The sequence below is a fragment of the Haliotis rufescens genome, unplaced genomic scaffold (genome assembly GCF_023055435.1).
Source record: "Haliotis rufescens isolate VD_foot unplaced genomic scaffold, xgHalRufe1.0.p SCAF_12, whole genome shotgun sequence".
Lineage (NCBI taxonomy): Eukaryota > Metazoa > Mollusca > Gastropoda > Lepetellida > Haliotidae > Haliotis > Haliotis rufescens.
The window spans coordinates 10,664,073-10,680,274 of record NW_025963802.1 but is presented as its reverse complement, the minus strand read 5'-3'; the positions used below and the strand labels follow the sequence as shown (position 1 = coordinate 10,680,274).

The 16,202-nt window shown below is 40.9% G+C and overlaps 1 protein-coding gene across 1 annotated transcript; it reads right to left on the bottom strand.

Moving 5' to 3' along the window:
* Positions 1–6,379: 6,379 nt before the first annotated feature.
* LOC124128671 lies at positions 6,380–13,911 on the bottom strand. The gene is made up of 4 exons (XM_046492106.2): positions 13,687–13,911; positions 8,269–8,311; positions 7,336–7,496; positions 6,380–6,540 (listed from the first exon to the last, which is right to left on the bottom strand). The coding sequence occupies exons 1-4, from the start codon at positions 13,801–13,803 to the stop codon at positions 6,445–6,447; spliced, it is 417 nt and encodes a 138-aa protein (XP_046348062.2). The 5' UTR covers positions 13,804–13,911; the 3' UTR covers positions 6,380–6,444.
* Between the last annotated feature and the right edge of the window lie 2,291 nt (positions 13,912–16,202).

The following is a 16,202-nucleotide window of genomic DNA, read 5'->3' as shown; positions in this document are numbered from 1 at the left end:
CGGTATACATTCTTCAGCTATTTTATTCAGTTCGTCAGAGAAAAGTTGTATAGGGTCAGGAACATTGAGAAACTTTTCAGGTTTTAGTGTGTTAGTACAAAGTATTTCATATGAAGCCCAGTTGGCCTTAGTAAAATTCCATCTCGATGACGGAGGTACATCAGATGGTGTCACAGATTTTAAGACGGTAGGAAAATGGTCACTTCCACAAAGGTCATCGTGGACTGACCATTCAAATTCACTTAGTAAATCAGAATCGACAACTGACAAGTCCAGACAAGAATACGTTCCAGTTGCAGGATGGAGATACGTTTCAGAACCATCATTGAAAATACATAAGTCGTTATTAATGAAAAAATCCTCCAATAATTTACCTTTTGAATTGCTGTCATTACTACCCCAAAGTGGGTTATGGCCATTCAAATCTCCCATGATGACACAGGGCTTAGGGAGTTGGTCATACAGTGCCTGAAGATCAGACTGACGGAGAGAGTATGATGGTGGTACATACAAAGAACATAAAGTAAAAACAATATCCAATGTTACCCGTACTGCAACAGCCTGAAGAGGGGTATTGAGGGGAACAGGGCTGTGAATGACGCCCTGTCTCACCATAACAGAAGATCCTCCAGTTGCTTTATCCCCTGGAGGGGAAAAGCAATGGTAAGAATTGTACTGTCTTAAATCAAAATTATCTGTGGTCTTGAGGAAGGTTTCTTGAAGACAAAACGCTGATGGCTTGAAATCTTGAATTAAAAGCTGAAGATCATTAAAATTATTCCGCAGTCCTCTGCAATTCCATTGTATTAAATTGGTTGAGCAACTCATGGAGGCTCAACTGGAGATCGTGAGCGGGGGGAAGGTCCTCTACGCTGTAATGGTAGCGAAGGAGTGACCTCCATATCCAGAGGTTCAAAGGTGTTATGAACCTCTACAGGAGCAGTCAATGACAAAGGTTCCTCAACATGTTTGAGGGCCTTTGCTTCTTTCCGTCTTTGTTTTTTTTCTTTGTTCGTCAGATGTCTATTGGTTTTGAGTTCAGGTACAAAGTCAGGTTGAATGTCAGGGTCTGGTAAAGGGACAGCTTCTGGCAGCGGTTCGGTTTGTGAAGCTGATGAAGATAAAGTGCAGATGTCAGCATCAATTTGATATAAAATTTTCTGGTCAGTGGATACCCAGCTAATAGCTGTTTGACAGCTATTATCAGCCTTGAGAAGAGAAGAGGAGATTGCAGCAGAATAGGTGAGTGAAGAAGTGGAAGTGGTTGATTCACTTGTAACCAACTTCTTCGCGTCTGTAAATGAGATATCATTGGTGTACTTTAGTTTTAAAATTTTTGTCTGTGTCACAAAAGAGGGACATGATTTGGAAGTAGACATGTGACCACCGCCGCAGTTTGCACATTTGATAGTGTCTGTGCACTCAGTGCTATCATGGGTCTTACTGCAGCGGGAGCAAACTTGAGTATGACGACAGGATTTGGCTCCATGGCCAAATTGCTGACATTTAAAACAACGGAGTGGATTCGGTATATATACATCCACTCCGATGTTGAAATAACCGGCTTTAACAGAGGAAGGAAGCTTAGTGAGATTAAACGTGAAAAGGTAAGTTGTTGTTTTGATGATGTTGTCACCATCTTTCCTCGTGAACCGTTTAACAGAAGATACACCTTGAGGCTTCATTTCTGCAACAATCTCTTCTTCAGACATGTCCGATAGGCATTTTGCGCGGTCACGTACAATGCCTCTACAAGAGTTGAGTGTTTTGTGCTCAGAGACAACAATCTCTGTATTTGCAAAATGTTGAGCTTTGAGTAGATTCAGAGATTGCTGTCTCCTTACACATTCCACAAGCAGGGAACCGGACCGGAGACGAGTGACATTTTTGACAGTACCACAAATACCTTCAATAGACTTTGAAATGACAAAGGGGTTGAGTTTCAGGGGCTGACCATCAACTCCTTCCACAACAAGAAATCGCGGCCAAGAATCGATATTGGGTACAGTATCTTCATCAGAAGATAGTGCAATATCTGAGTCTATATGCCTCCTTTTAGTTGTAGATCTAGAACCAGAGTGTAGGGGAGTAGCCATGATGAAAGAAAGATTTTCGACAACCCTGCTCCCCACCCGCCATGGAGTGTCAACAAGGACAGTGATGTAGTGGAAACCGACTACAAACACCAGGGCTACAGGGGTGCTATACTCCAGCAAAAAGGACACAGGTAGCTATTATTGTCAAACAGGGTTAAAAGTCAGACTGGTTCCGCCCAAGACAGTTATCTGATGACAAATAGAACCCGGAGGTCAATAATGCCAGATTGGCCCATGAGCCACCGCCTTCTGGCGTAAGACTCTAGGCAATTTACTCAATCCAAACTTGAGAATACACACAAGTAATGTACCGCCAAGACCAAAATAAACAGTAAAATACAACACAGTTGTGCATATACAATATTACGCACAGGGCCTTGCATGACCAGCCGATTGATAAGACCGGGCCCATCTTACCACCCGTCTAGGCGAAGTAAGGGTCGAAGTAGTGTGTTGGGCAAAGGAACACAGTTCCAGGAACCAGTGCCCTCAACTACCAGACTCCCGTCCTCCGCCGACACAGGGACGCAACCCACGGCAAACGGGCTGCCCACTTTGGTCGCCTCTTACGACCAGCAATGGGGTGCTGTGGAAATATTCTACCCCGGTTCCACACGAGGGAAGAGCTATTAGCGCTACCCAGCACTCACCACGAGGAGGTTGCTCTTCACGAGTGCCGACATTGCAAATAAGCTTGGAGAAACGTTAGCAAAACATTCTTCAACATCAAATTATGTCCCGGAGTTTCAAAAAATTAAGAAACAACAGGAAAAGATCAAAGTAAATTTCACTTCTGATAATGGTGAAGACTATAATGAAGTCTTCTCATTTCATGAGCTACACACCGCCCTTGAGCAAGCTCATGACACAGCAACGGGTGCTGACAACATACATTATCAGCTTTTAAAACATTTACCTAAATCCTGTCTGGAGACACTTTTAGATATATTTGATCAAATATGGATATATGGGAATTTTCCTCCTTCATGGCATAATGCTATTGTAGTTCCAATACCAAAGCCTGGCCGGGATCATACAGATCCCTCTAACTATAGACCTATATCCTTAACAAGTTGCGTGTGTAAAACCATGGAACGAATGGTGAATAATAGATTAATTTGGTATCTGGAAACCAATAATCTAATTACAAATATCCAATGTGGTTTCCGAAAAAATCGAAGTACTATCGACCATTTAGTACGCTTAGAATCCTTTGTGAAAAATGCTATTGTAAACAAACAGCATGTAGTGTCAGTCTTTTTCGATCTTGAAAAGGCCTATGATACTACTTGGAAGCACGGCATTCTAAAGGATTTACATGATTTTGGTTTGAGAGGCCGTTTGCCTCATTTTATATCACAGTTTTTAACTGACAGACAATTTCAAGTCCGAGTGGGTTCAACCCTGTCTGACCATTATACTCAGGATCAGGGTGTCCCACAAGGCAGTATTTTGTCTGTAACATTATTTAGTATCAAGATAAACAGTCTGTCAAAAGTTTTGAATGATTCCGTTGATGGGTCGTTATTTGTGGACGATTTTAACATTTCTTGTCGCGGGAAAAACATGAACACTATTGAAAGACAATTGCAGTTGTGTCTCAATAAAATCCAAAAATGGTCGCTTGCTAACGGCTTTAAATTTTCTAAAACAAAAACTAATTGTATACACTTCTGCAGGAAATATAGACAGCACAAGGACCCAGAACTATTTCTATCTGACACACCCATAAAGGTAGTTGAGGAGACTTAAGTTCTTGGGGCTTATTTTTGACCGCCACCTGACATTCTTGCCACATATAAAATATCTCAAGGCAAAATGCCTAAAAGCATTAGACTTACTGAAAGTCGTCTCAAACTCTAAGTGGGGCGGGGATCAGACAACCCTTCTCCATTTATACAGATCTTTGATCCGCTCAAAATTAGACTACGGTTCCATCATTTATGGTGGAGCCTGTAAAAGTCACTTACAAAAACTGGACTCAATTCATCACCAGGGCTTGAGGCTCTGTCTTGGAGCTTTCAGGACCTCTCCTGTTGACAGTCTCTATGTGGAGGCTGATGAGCCTTCATTAAAACAACGCCGTTTAAAACTTGCTTTACAATATATCACAAAATTAAAATCAAATCCGTCTAATCCAGCCTATGATTGCATATTTAATCCTCCCTACGAGGACTTATTCCATACAAAACCGAAGCTTGTTCCTCCACTAGGGATTAGAATAAAAACTCATGTAACAGCAGCAAATATTGATCTTGATTTTGTTGCACCGTACCGTTTACTGTCTACCCCTCCTTGGCAACTAGTCCACCCCGTTGTAGACCTCACACTTACTAATTTTAAAAAATCAGACACAAATCCGTTAGTCTTTCAGCAAGAATATCTCCAGTTGAGATCAAAGTACGATTCTCACCGCTCCATTTTCACTGATGGATCCAAGGATGGTGGCAAAGTTGCCAGTGCTACCATCGTTGGATCAAAAACTATTTCTTCCAGATTACCAAACAATTGTTCTATCTTTACTGCTGAGGCCAAGGCTATTCAAACAGCTTTGGAATATATTCAGACACAAAATATCTGCAAAAACTTCATCATCCTCTCTGATTCTTTGTCATGCCTACAGGCATTAAAAAATGTCCGCTCAAATCATCCACTCACTCTTGATATTTTAGAATTACACAATACTCTTGCCACTGGCCAATACGACATCGTCTATTGCTGGTTACCCAGTCATGTTGGAATCACGGGTAACACTATGGCTGATGCTGCTGCAAAAGCAGCTCTCAACAAATCTGTGACCCCACTTCTTATACCATACAGCGACTACAAACCATTAATTAGATGCTATATCAAAGTCCTTATGCAAAAGAAGTGGGACACCCAAGTAGGTACAAATAAATTACATGCACTAAAACCAACTATCGGTTACACCTACTTGGGTTGTCAGTCCAGATTTGAGGAGGTCATTTTACGACGATGTCGTATTGGCCATAGCAGATACACTAACGAATATTTGTTGAAAGGTGAAGATCCTCCATTTTGCATCCCTTGTGATGAGAGAATCACGGTCAAGCATGTCCTGCTTGACTGCATTGATTTTTCCATCACAAGGGATAAATATTTCAAAATTACATCCATAAAGGATCTTTTTAATCAAATCAGTGCTCCTTTAATCATCGGTTTTTTAAAAGAAATAGAATTAATAGATAAATTTTGATTATAATATGTACAGTATAAAGTAAATGATTTTTAATTTGGTGGAATGAAATCATAACTGAGATTGCTAGTGGCTGTTCACAGGGGGTTGAAGTATCGTAAAATAATTGTCCCCCTGGGAAGGTACGTAAGTCCAGTATCATTCAAGGTATCATTTCCTTTCTCTGTGATTTTAATCGTAGTATTTTTGTTGATTTTAACTCTTTGGCTAATCTGTCTGATAATCGCCAGTGCCCAGAGGGATGGTGTAAATCCTGCTGGGGTACCATGTAGGTAGCAGAAGTACCGTAAGTCCCCATGGTCCCTAGTATGGTGGCCTAACTTTGGTTGCTGGCGATCTACAGCCCGTTTTTATATTGTATTGTTTGAATTGTATCTGATTATTTTATTGCTCTAAAACTAGTTTTAAAATTATAATCTGTGATATATTGCTGGTTGTTGTACTGTCCTTCGATGACAGCTTTTAATATATAATATCAATGCCTAACTTGTTCAAGTCACGATATGGCTGAAATACTCCCGATGTGACTTTAAATATTAACTCACTCACTCACTCACTCACGTAAATGGACGTAACGAGAACAAATTCGAACATTTCAAGTTTTTTTAAATAACGACAAAATAATCGAAATTACGAGAAAATAATCGAAATAACGAGAAATCACTCGACATTACCAGATAATAATTAATATAAAGACAATTTAATCGAAGAAAAGAGACAAAGCCCTTTTCATCTTCATAAGAAATCCGAGCCAATCGCACAGTCGATAGTACGATTCCGACTGTATCATGAGTTTGTGTTTATGAATCACTATCAAATAGGGGCGGTAGGGTTGCCTTGTGGCTAAAGCGTTCGTTCGTCACGCTGAAGGTTGCAGGAATGGGTCTAAATACAACATTTTCAGGTTGTTGTGGACACTATCGGAAAACAGAAGGTTCATCCATACATTCTACTGTTCCAACACAAGGTTCGGTTAAATTAACAACACATCATAATCTGGAGGATATTTTAATTATTCACACTAAGTGCTGACTTCAAGTCAATCCAACATGACTGATAAGCATGTCACTTCAGTTTGCAGTCAGCAGGCAGTCCATGATGACGACACCACCAGTACAAGCGAGGTCTCACTCAGCAGAAGTTCAGTAAAGGATTGGACATGTAAATATGCATCGTGGAAAGACGGCCCTGGTAACTGAGGCATTCGGGAACAGGATCCATAAATTCCTGAACAACGAAGTGTACGTATGTTACCACAGATACTGATCAATGTAAGTTACGGATGTAACTTAAAATCACACTTTTCACAAACTTATACATGTACATGGATTGTGATCAGTCTTCACTGTGGACTTGGATCCCGTAACAATGTTTTTGATTGTCTGTTTGCTGTTTAACGCCACAATCAGCAATATTCCAGCTACATGACGGCGGTCTGGAAATAAAATCGAGTCTGGACCAGACAATCCAGTGATTTACATCATGAGCATCGATCTACGCAATTGGGATCGATGACATGCATCAACCAAGTCAGCGAGCCTGATCACCCGATCCCATTGGTCGCCTTTTACGGCGAGCATAGATTGCTGAAGACCAATTCTAACCCGTATATTCACGGGTACCGTAACGGTTCAAGTCCCATTGATTGTGGTTCGAAATCCCAGCTTTTATCGTTCACACTCGTGCTCATTGATTTAACTCTAGTGGCACACCTCGAAGTGCTTCGTCATTTCGAATGGCAGTTAGGTTAGGTTGAGAAGTCTCATTGAAAGCGTTTGTTTTCATGCCGTGTTCGATTCCCAACATGCGTATTAGTGTGAAGTGCGTTCTTGATATTTCGGCAATGATATTACTTGAGCCTTGTTAAAACGGCCCAGAAGCCTACTCGTTCACTGACAGCACTAGTTGCCATCCACACCAAGGCTGCACATCTTGATCAAACTGACAGTAAGCTGAAATAGGTATTACACCGACTCACTTCAAGTTAGCAACACCCACTCACTGCTAGTAAGCAAAACTTACCTCAAAAGTCGACGAGTCGGGATGTTCATAGCGGGGGGAAGGCAGGTCTGTGCCGAAAGCCCAGCCCAAACCGTCAAGTTTATTATTATTGTACAACAGGAACATTGGGAAGAAGTCATCACAGCTCATGTCCTTCTGTATGTTGTACCAATAGTGCACTCCTGCAAAAAGTGCAATGGTGTTACATAGGTCTATAGTTTTGTGGCGGCATAAATATATTTGTAGTAATTGTCAGTGGCTCTAAATGATGAAACTAATGATAAAACGTTTCCAAGTGCTTTGCTGGTCAGATTTAACCCTCAGTCAACAGAAATGAATGGGGCTTTTCAGAATGTTTTTGTACTGTAATTAGAGTAATCTGCCCTTTCTGGGTGGGACCGTTTCTAACGGCTGACTGTACCAATATAGCAGCGACAAGAGGGCGATCTGGAAACCTATTTGGAAACACCGAATTTCTGCCAACATCAAACACAATTCGTGATTAAAGACAGGGTTCTTTCAAGTCATTCAACAGTGAAAATATTCTGAACATTCGAATGGAGCCGACTATTTGGGCTGGGGATTTGTACGGCGATTGGATATTTTTCAGCTACAGCTGCAAAACCAGTCCTTTTTTCATCAAAACGATGAGCCTAAATAAATATAAATTGTAAAAACATCTTGCAACAATGTTTTTTTGTGGATCACAATTTCTTATTTTTTCACAAGTCTGAAGCATACTTTTTGCATTCAAGCTTTTTCTCGGACGTTTTTGTTTCGTATAAAATCACAGCACTTGTTGCATGCAAAATTATACAACCCACAAAATCCGTCTGATTTGAATAAATCTATTAACGACATTTATGTCGATTGTAGGGATGTATAGGATATGTAATCCCTGTGCAAAGGAAGGGAGCAATTAGCATAAAATGTGGTGGTCCAATGTAAACTTACCCATTCCGAAAAAAACATTTTCCATTACCCCATCCGCTTCCCGCTCCGTCGACATCGTTCATTGGGATATTGATGACGTTCCTCGGTGTGGAGCCATTTTGAATCAGCAGCTGTGTTCCTGTTCCTTCAGATGAGAACATTTCAGCCGTCCGGCCAACGCTGCAAATGGCACCTGTTAAAATAGTGAGTATGGTTTTATGCCACTTTTAGCAATATTCAAGAATATCACTGCAGGGGACATCAGAAATAGGCTTCACACATTGTATCCATGTCGGGAATCGAACCCGGGTCTTTGGCGTGACGACCGGTCCAAAAGACATATGTTCAAATAATCCATAGTATCCCCGACTCAACTTTACATGTGCTAACTAATGTTGTAAGTGTAACATGTTTTAATTATCCATAACGTCCACGACGCAACTGTACATGTGCTGATTAATTTTGCAAATGGCACCTGTTAAAATAATCCATAATATCCACGACTGATATTTACATGTGCTAATTAATGCTGCGGGTGTCCAAATCAAACCATAAGTCTCTTTTTCATATAAAGATATGACATGGTCGTACTAGAACATAGTTTCTCTCCAGAGTAATAACGATGTACTGTCAGTTAAACTGTACCAGTTACGCTGAAAATATGTTCTAATTCTACGAACAAAAGTAGATGAGACAACCTTTTAAGAAATGTTCGTGTCGTAATTGGATATTTTGTAGCGCAAAGACTCACGTCTTACTTATAAGTAATATGATAATGTGCGTGGTGGGAGGCGTTAATAAAATCCTCGATTCATGGTAATTGAGAGTAGGTTACGCTTGAAAACCAGTTTATATTAGTCGACAAACGTCATTTTCAACGCTTGTTGCAATTGGTTGTGAAAAAAGCACCGTACGCAGTTATTTACATCAAACCGTCCACACAAAATAAGCGATACAATTTTCCACTGAAATAACAAAGCTTCAGGCACCGTCAACGCTGAGAGGACGTTTTGGTTTTGTATGGTGGGTATACGTAATACGTGTCCCGTATGCACTTTAAACATTACAATATACAATCATCAGAATTATATTCACGACAAGAACACACGTTAATAACCAGCACTTAATGAGGAAAGTCACTTTAAATGTTCGAAGCGAATGGTAGAAGACGTTTTTGACGAATTCACTTTGTTCCCTATGGTGTGTTTGTAATTTAGGGAGGGGAGGTAATTCTCATTACTGGAGAGAACTACCGTGTGTTTGCCTTATATGAGTTCACGGGTGTTAGTTTTGAAACAACCACATCAAGTAAATCTGTTTGTTACAACGATATATTTTGAATACGCTGTCATCTTGTTGATGACTGGAATTATATCAAGATTACTATGACAACTAGTGTGAATACTATCACCGCGAATATTTCAACATATGATCACTCACTCCTCACTTTTGGTTGATCACACGCACACATTCTTTATATAGAAGGTGTTTTAGATTTATAAAGAAATGAACAATATAAATCTCCGATCATTTATTTGTTTTGTTTGAGCAACTGTTTGGGATCCAGTACACCTGTTTTATTTTTTTATGTTTAGTGTCACTGTGTGCTCAATCACATGCATATTCTGACGTTTTCTCAAAAAACACATTTGACCTGTATTTCATTGTGCCTTATGAAGTGTTTTTATCAGACAGGATGACTCCAACACTGCGTCGACGAAAGGCTGGACTTTTATACAGATCTAACTATGAAGGCCAGTCCCTTGCTACCTCGTAACCGCAGATATAATGGAGAAAACTCCAGCTCTTTGATGTCAGAATAATAGAGACCAAACAAGAAGGATCAGTAACCAAGTACAAAGTTCACTGCATTGGCTGGCTCTCCAAGTATGACCAATGGGTTGAGGACTCAAACATTGAAACAAGGTCAAGCCTGGAGAAGACAGTCTTACAGGACATTTTCATCAAGGACAACCTCACATTTTCACGTGGTGTAGATTATTTGGTTTTCTGTCAACAAAAACACTTCAATCGAAGACTGGACAACTCTACAGGAGTGAATTCACCTTCGTTGATGAACACTCACCAGACATCCTCTTTGGACAGGACTGGTGACTTCGACTATATCAACAGGGAAACTGTCCGCTTTGGATACTAGGAGAGAAAACCCCGTGAAGCGTACACAACTGACATGAAATGAAAATTGGTACATCGCGGATTTATCTTCTTCGTGCAGTTTGTGAGGGAGAAAGGAAACATGATTCAACAAACATCATCTTGTTAGCTCATTTGTTTTGTTTGACAAAGTAGCACCTGTCCTACAGTCTTACTTAAAGAAACTAGTAGCAAAGACTTAGAGAGAGAGAGAGGGGGGGGGGGGTGGGGGGGGGGGGGTGTTTAAACATCTACTTGTAACCTGGGAAAATGAATTCTATGATCTCAAAGTGTGTTTTTTTCTGAACTTAAAAAAGGAGTATTTTCGCAAATATGGATCAGTGATCAGGTAGGCTAAAATCCAAAATTGTGACGAATGTTGTCTACAAAACGAAAATACTTTGTCCAGATCACAGCGTTACAAACGAAAACACATGTTGTAGAAGACTGTAAAAAAGCCTTGGCTTTCATAAACATTTATGAACTAGACCCAGTAAGGGCAGATGGTGTTTAGTTTTATGGTGTTTAACTGAAAATACTGTAACCAGTGATAAGGAAAATATTGACACCAATTTAGATAGACTTTTGCATGTCAAAGATACGCAAAATATTTCGACAAATCATATCATGAGTTATCACTGACAATACTGTTTTTACCAAGGTCACATGTTTTGTCTCAAAAGATGAAAGAATACAATGATACTTTCAAAATAGTTAACACTCCAGATCATAGTTTTGGTGTACAGAAACTCCTGAAAGATATAATAGTGAGTGTGTGTCACACATTTTGTAAACAGGGGCTAAAGAGAAGTGACCACGACGCAACATTACACGTACCAATTGATTTTGCAAATGGCACCTGTTAAAATAATCCATGATATCCACTATTCAACTTTACATATGCTAATTAATGCTGCGAGTGTCACCTGTTTTAATAATCAATAATATCCTCGACTCAGCTTTGTACATATCTGCTCAGAGCATTTCACAACGTATATGGCAAATTGATGATACAGAGGTGGCGTTTGTGACGTGAATGTTTGTGATCGTCATGGTTCAAATAATAAATTTGAAACGATTGACGAAAATTAGGCCACGCCCACTATCTGATAACTGTTTCCTGATTTGTTGACAATAGAATGGGCTGGACTTGTGTTGAAATATTGCTATGTCTATTGTTATTTTTGTGTAAGTCATTAAAAAGCAATCTGTGAAGTTTTAACTGTTGACGTAATTTATTAATAGTATGCACAATGCACAGTTTGCTCACCGTTGTTTTTACGTTTGTACTTGCATAAACGCAAAAACTATTTAAGTCAATAAGTAATATACAGCAATATATGAAAAGGAGAGTATTGATCAACAGTACTAGCAACACTTCCGATTCGCTAAGCGTCGACTATCGCAACTTTATAATTTAACCGTTGGGGTAGAGTAGTCTACTGGTTAGAGCGTTGGATCGTTACGTTGAAGACCAGGATTTGAATGGTAAAATGTGTGAAGTCAATTTGTGATGACCTGCGGTGAAACGTCAAGAACAGTGTCTTGCGCTGAAATAGGGTGAATTATTATACCGAACTTTGGTAGTGGCCCGGATGTGTGTGTGTGTGTGTGCGTGTGCGTGTGCGTGTGCGTGCGCGCGCTTGTCGGTTTATGGTACTAGTCCATTGAGGTAACATGCCGCAGTTTAACACGTATGCGCTACTCGAACACAGTTTACTGACTCGAGCCGAGCAGTCCTTGTTTTATCCCCTCAATACCTAACGGCAGGAAGGGTAACAACAAATAACATCTTTTAACGTCTTTTGGTTGGAGGCGGCAGGGATCGAACCACCGACCTCCTTCTCTCCGGGCATCCGCTCTATACACAAGGAGTTGGTCAGTTCCAAAACTCTGTATGGTCGATGTACTAGTATATGTGGTTATGTCCAACTAACTCACACAACCCCCCACCCACAACATCACCACCAGTCCAAAACACCCACACCCTCAGTCCCTTACTTGGGTCAGTGAAGTAGGCTGTAATGAAGCAGTAGTCTCTGTCCGTCACAAAGGGGTTGTTCATTATACGTGCAAATGAATAGCCGTTATGTTGACCAGTGGGAATCTGGAAGAAGCATTTTCGTTGCTATTCTGTTTCAGCCACCCATAAGCCCGTGAAGCTACGGGGTAGAATAGGTCTTCAGCAACCCATACTTGCCATAAAAGGCGACTGTGCATGTCGTAAGAGGCAACTAACGGGATCGGGTGGTCAGGCTCGCTGACTTGGTTGATACATGTCATCGTATCCAAATTATCGATGCTCATGATGTCACCCACTGGATATTCTGGTCCAGACTCGATTATTTACAGACCGCCATCATATTGCTGGAGTGAGTGAGTGAGTGAGTTGGGTTTAACGCCGCTATTAACATTATTCCAGTCATATCGCGGCGTGTCAGCTTAATGTGGGAGGAAAGCCCGAAGTGATGCAGGTCTCAGACGTTGACCACTTTGGTGAAACCCACGAGCACGGGTATGGTGCTGACAAACCTAGAAACATAATCGGGGCGAACCGGGAATCGAACCCACAATCATAGGTTTCTGGCGTGCCAAGGGACGCAACTCTGCTCAGCGAATCGCGGCGCCTTAGGCGACTGGGCCACCCGTGCCCCCTCATATTGCTGGAATATGGAGTGCGGCGTTAACAACAAACAAACCAAAACAACCAATCAACCACCCACGTGTCTACGTTTGTTTTGAATGCCGCAATATTCCAGCATTGTTAGGGTGTCCTGTAAACACTCACGGCCGGACACGACAAACCAATTATTGATATTTTGAGCTATGTTCCACACCGCTGCCGTACGGTGACACTCAATCAACCAAGTCACCGAACCTGACGGCGGATCCATATTGTCGCCTCGCGCTACAGGCATTAGATAGAGGGCCTATTCTAAACCGGAATCCGACCCGTGAAGAACCGGGATAGAATAGCTCTTCAGCAACCCATTCTTGGCGTAAAAGGCGACTATGCTTGTCGTAAGAGGCGACTAACGGGATCGGGTGGTCGGGCTCGCTGACTTGGTTGATGCATAATTTCAATCCCAATTGTGTGGATTGATCCTCATCATATCGATCACTGGATTGTCTGGTCCAGACTCGATTACTTACAGACCGCCGTCATACAGCTGGAATATTGCTGAGTGCGGCGTTTAACAACAACCTAAACCGGAATCCACATGGAGCTATTTTCAATGTTTCTACGTATGTGCCCACACCCAGGGATATGATATTAGCACCTACCCCTGCCTGTAGGCCAGCGATGTAGCCATTCACGTCGAAGATGAGGATGACAGCTGTGTCTCCGTCCTTGGCATAGCGCTTACCAGCAAACTTAGAGTTCTCTGAAACAACATACATGTATTGTACAGGAAATGTGGCAGATTAAAATACATATATAATGATGCAATGACATTATTATGGTCCTGGTGTCGGTATTGATCATGACATCTTTTGTCGAAAGGGTAAACAAAAATGCTGGGATAAAAACATTTTTGCCAAGAAATGAGTTGAGTTGAGTTGGGTTTAACGCCGCTTTTAACAGTATTCCAGTCATATCACGGCGTGTCAGCTTAATGTGGGAGGAAAGCCCGAAGTGATGCAGGTCTCAGACGTTTACCACTTCGGTGAAACCCACGAGCACGGGTATGGTGCTGACAGCCAAGAAATGAATTTTAGTTCTTGGATGTACTATAATGTATTGGTACATTTGCCGCTTAATAATAGCTCAATATCAATCTATGCTCGACAGAGGACATGAGTCGTAAAAAGCTGTCCATCTTTCCGACGACCTATTTTTTTTTACCTCCAACTACAGAACCTTGGCTCAGTTTCTTCATGTAGATGAAGACAGTAGGTACTTTTTGATTCAATGACCGATTAGGGCTGATGTTTGCGACAGTCATAACATGTCTTATTTTGGAAACGATAACGATATAATGAAGTTAATTAAGTATGTCTAGACATATACTAATATTAATAATTATGATTACTTTATATAGGAATAATACAATATTTCACACTGCGAAAGAAATTACTACTTATAATAAAAACTGAGACCTGGGATTCGGGCCAGAGGCCATATATCTCTTACACGTCAAACGAACGCACGTTCCCAGACAAACGAATTGCGACGTCTGATAGACCTTGGCAACACGTGCCAGTGGTGGTGATGATGATGGCGAAATAGCATTTTTCATATATTTTGTCAAAATTTGATGAAAACCTCCACAGTTTGAGATGAGAGAGTATCCGTCCTCGATTACGCCCGACTCTGTTCTCGGAAGTTTGGCGAAGACGTTTGAGCTCAATATATTTAGTCCAAATGTGACTGAAAGAAAAGAGGGAAACAAGGTATGGACAACATCAAGTATAATTAATAACTGTATGTGCATATTTCGTGTTATTATCAACAGTACTAACATGGCAATACAGGATTCCGTTTGTAAAATCCTAAACAGTGAAACCACTTCAACGAAGTTCGAGATCTTGTCCGTTTTGATAAATCCAATAAAATCATTTATATTGTTGAATTTTTTCTGTCTCTTTTGACACTAATGTGATTGAAAAGATTCAGGAAAACATGGCAAATATGCAGACCTCGCTTTCGAAATGTACGCTTGCACCCCATATACAAAGTTGTCCGACTCCTTAGCTTTGGTACCTCCCAATCTGTTGTCTGACATTAGGAGAGTGCCCTGGTTTGCTACCAGGAATACAGCCCTTCTGTAAATAATAATAATAATAATATTAATAATAATGAGACTATCCAGGAGATTGTCAGTGGATGCCCAGCTTTGGCATAAACACAGTATCCTAAGCGACATGATGGAATGGCTCGATCACTTTGTTACCGTCTTCGCCCTTCTTGTGGTTTTGACACAGAGGTCCATCTATGGTACGAACCAGAATATGTAGAGGGCGTCATGGAAAATGAAAAATACAAAATTCTTTGGAATAGGCCTGTATACAGCCTCAGGCGTATCCAGGCCAACAAACCTGATCTTGTCCTTTTTGATAAATCCAATGAAATCATTTATGCCATCGATTTTTCTGTCCCTTTTGACAAAACTGTGATTGACAAGACTGAGGAAACACATGGCAATAATGCGGACCTGGCTTTCTAAATGTCACGCTTGCATCCAAAGTACGAGGTTGTCAGACTCCCCATTGTTCTCGATCAGTGCCTTAGGTTGATTGACAGAATCTGACAATCGGGGCTGCCTGTAGAGGGGGGGCAAGGGCCCTGATCTGATCGGTGATGAGCCTAACCAGCCTGACCTTTGCTGCATTTAATTTATTTAATCCGTACATAATAATAATTGTCAGCGCTTCCTGGGAGATATCCCGCTCGCTGCATGTGGAGGGGGCAAAGGCCCTAAGATAATAATGAGCCTAACCAGCCGGACTGCCAGGATCACCCTAACCCTCTTTGTTGCATTTATGTATTTTAATCTGTATAATAATAATGGCGATAATAATACTAATCTACATGTAACCCACTCTCATTAATTAAATGCTGCTCTTTTCCAGCGTCACGGCTATGGACCTGAGACAAAGAGTCCCAGCCATCATAAAGTAATTAGGGTCCAATATAAACAATGCTCCGCCATACCTCATCACGGAAAGTCGTACTACAGACGGTTAATGTCAAATCACAATTAAAGCATTTGAATGGCAATAACATTTTCCAGGACCATGTATTCTCTTAAGACCATCGCATTTAGAAGCAATAGTCGTATAAAACAAGACAGATCTAT

Coding starts and splice junctions, on each gene's coding strand:
- LOC124128671 (XM_046492106.2), bottom strand. CDS start 13,803: ATGTATGTTGTTTCAGAGAACTCTAAGTTTGCTGGTAAGCGCTATGCC. Junction 7,497..8,268: donor AAATGTTTTTTTCGGAATGG/GTAAGTTTACAT, acceptor CACTTTTTGCAG/GAGTGCACTATTGGTACAAC. Junction 6,541..7,335: donor CCGACTCGTCGACTTTTGAG/GTAAGTTTTGCT, acceptor TTCGTTGTTCAG/GAATTTATGGATCCTGTTCC.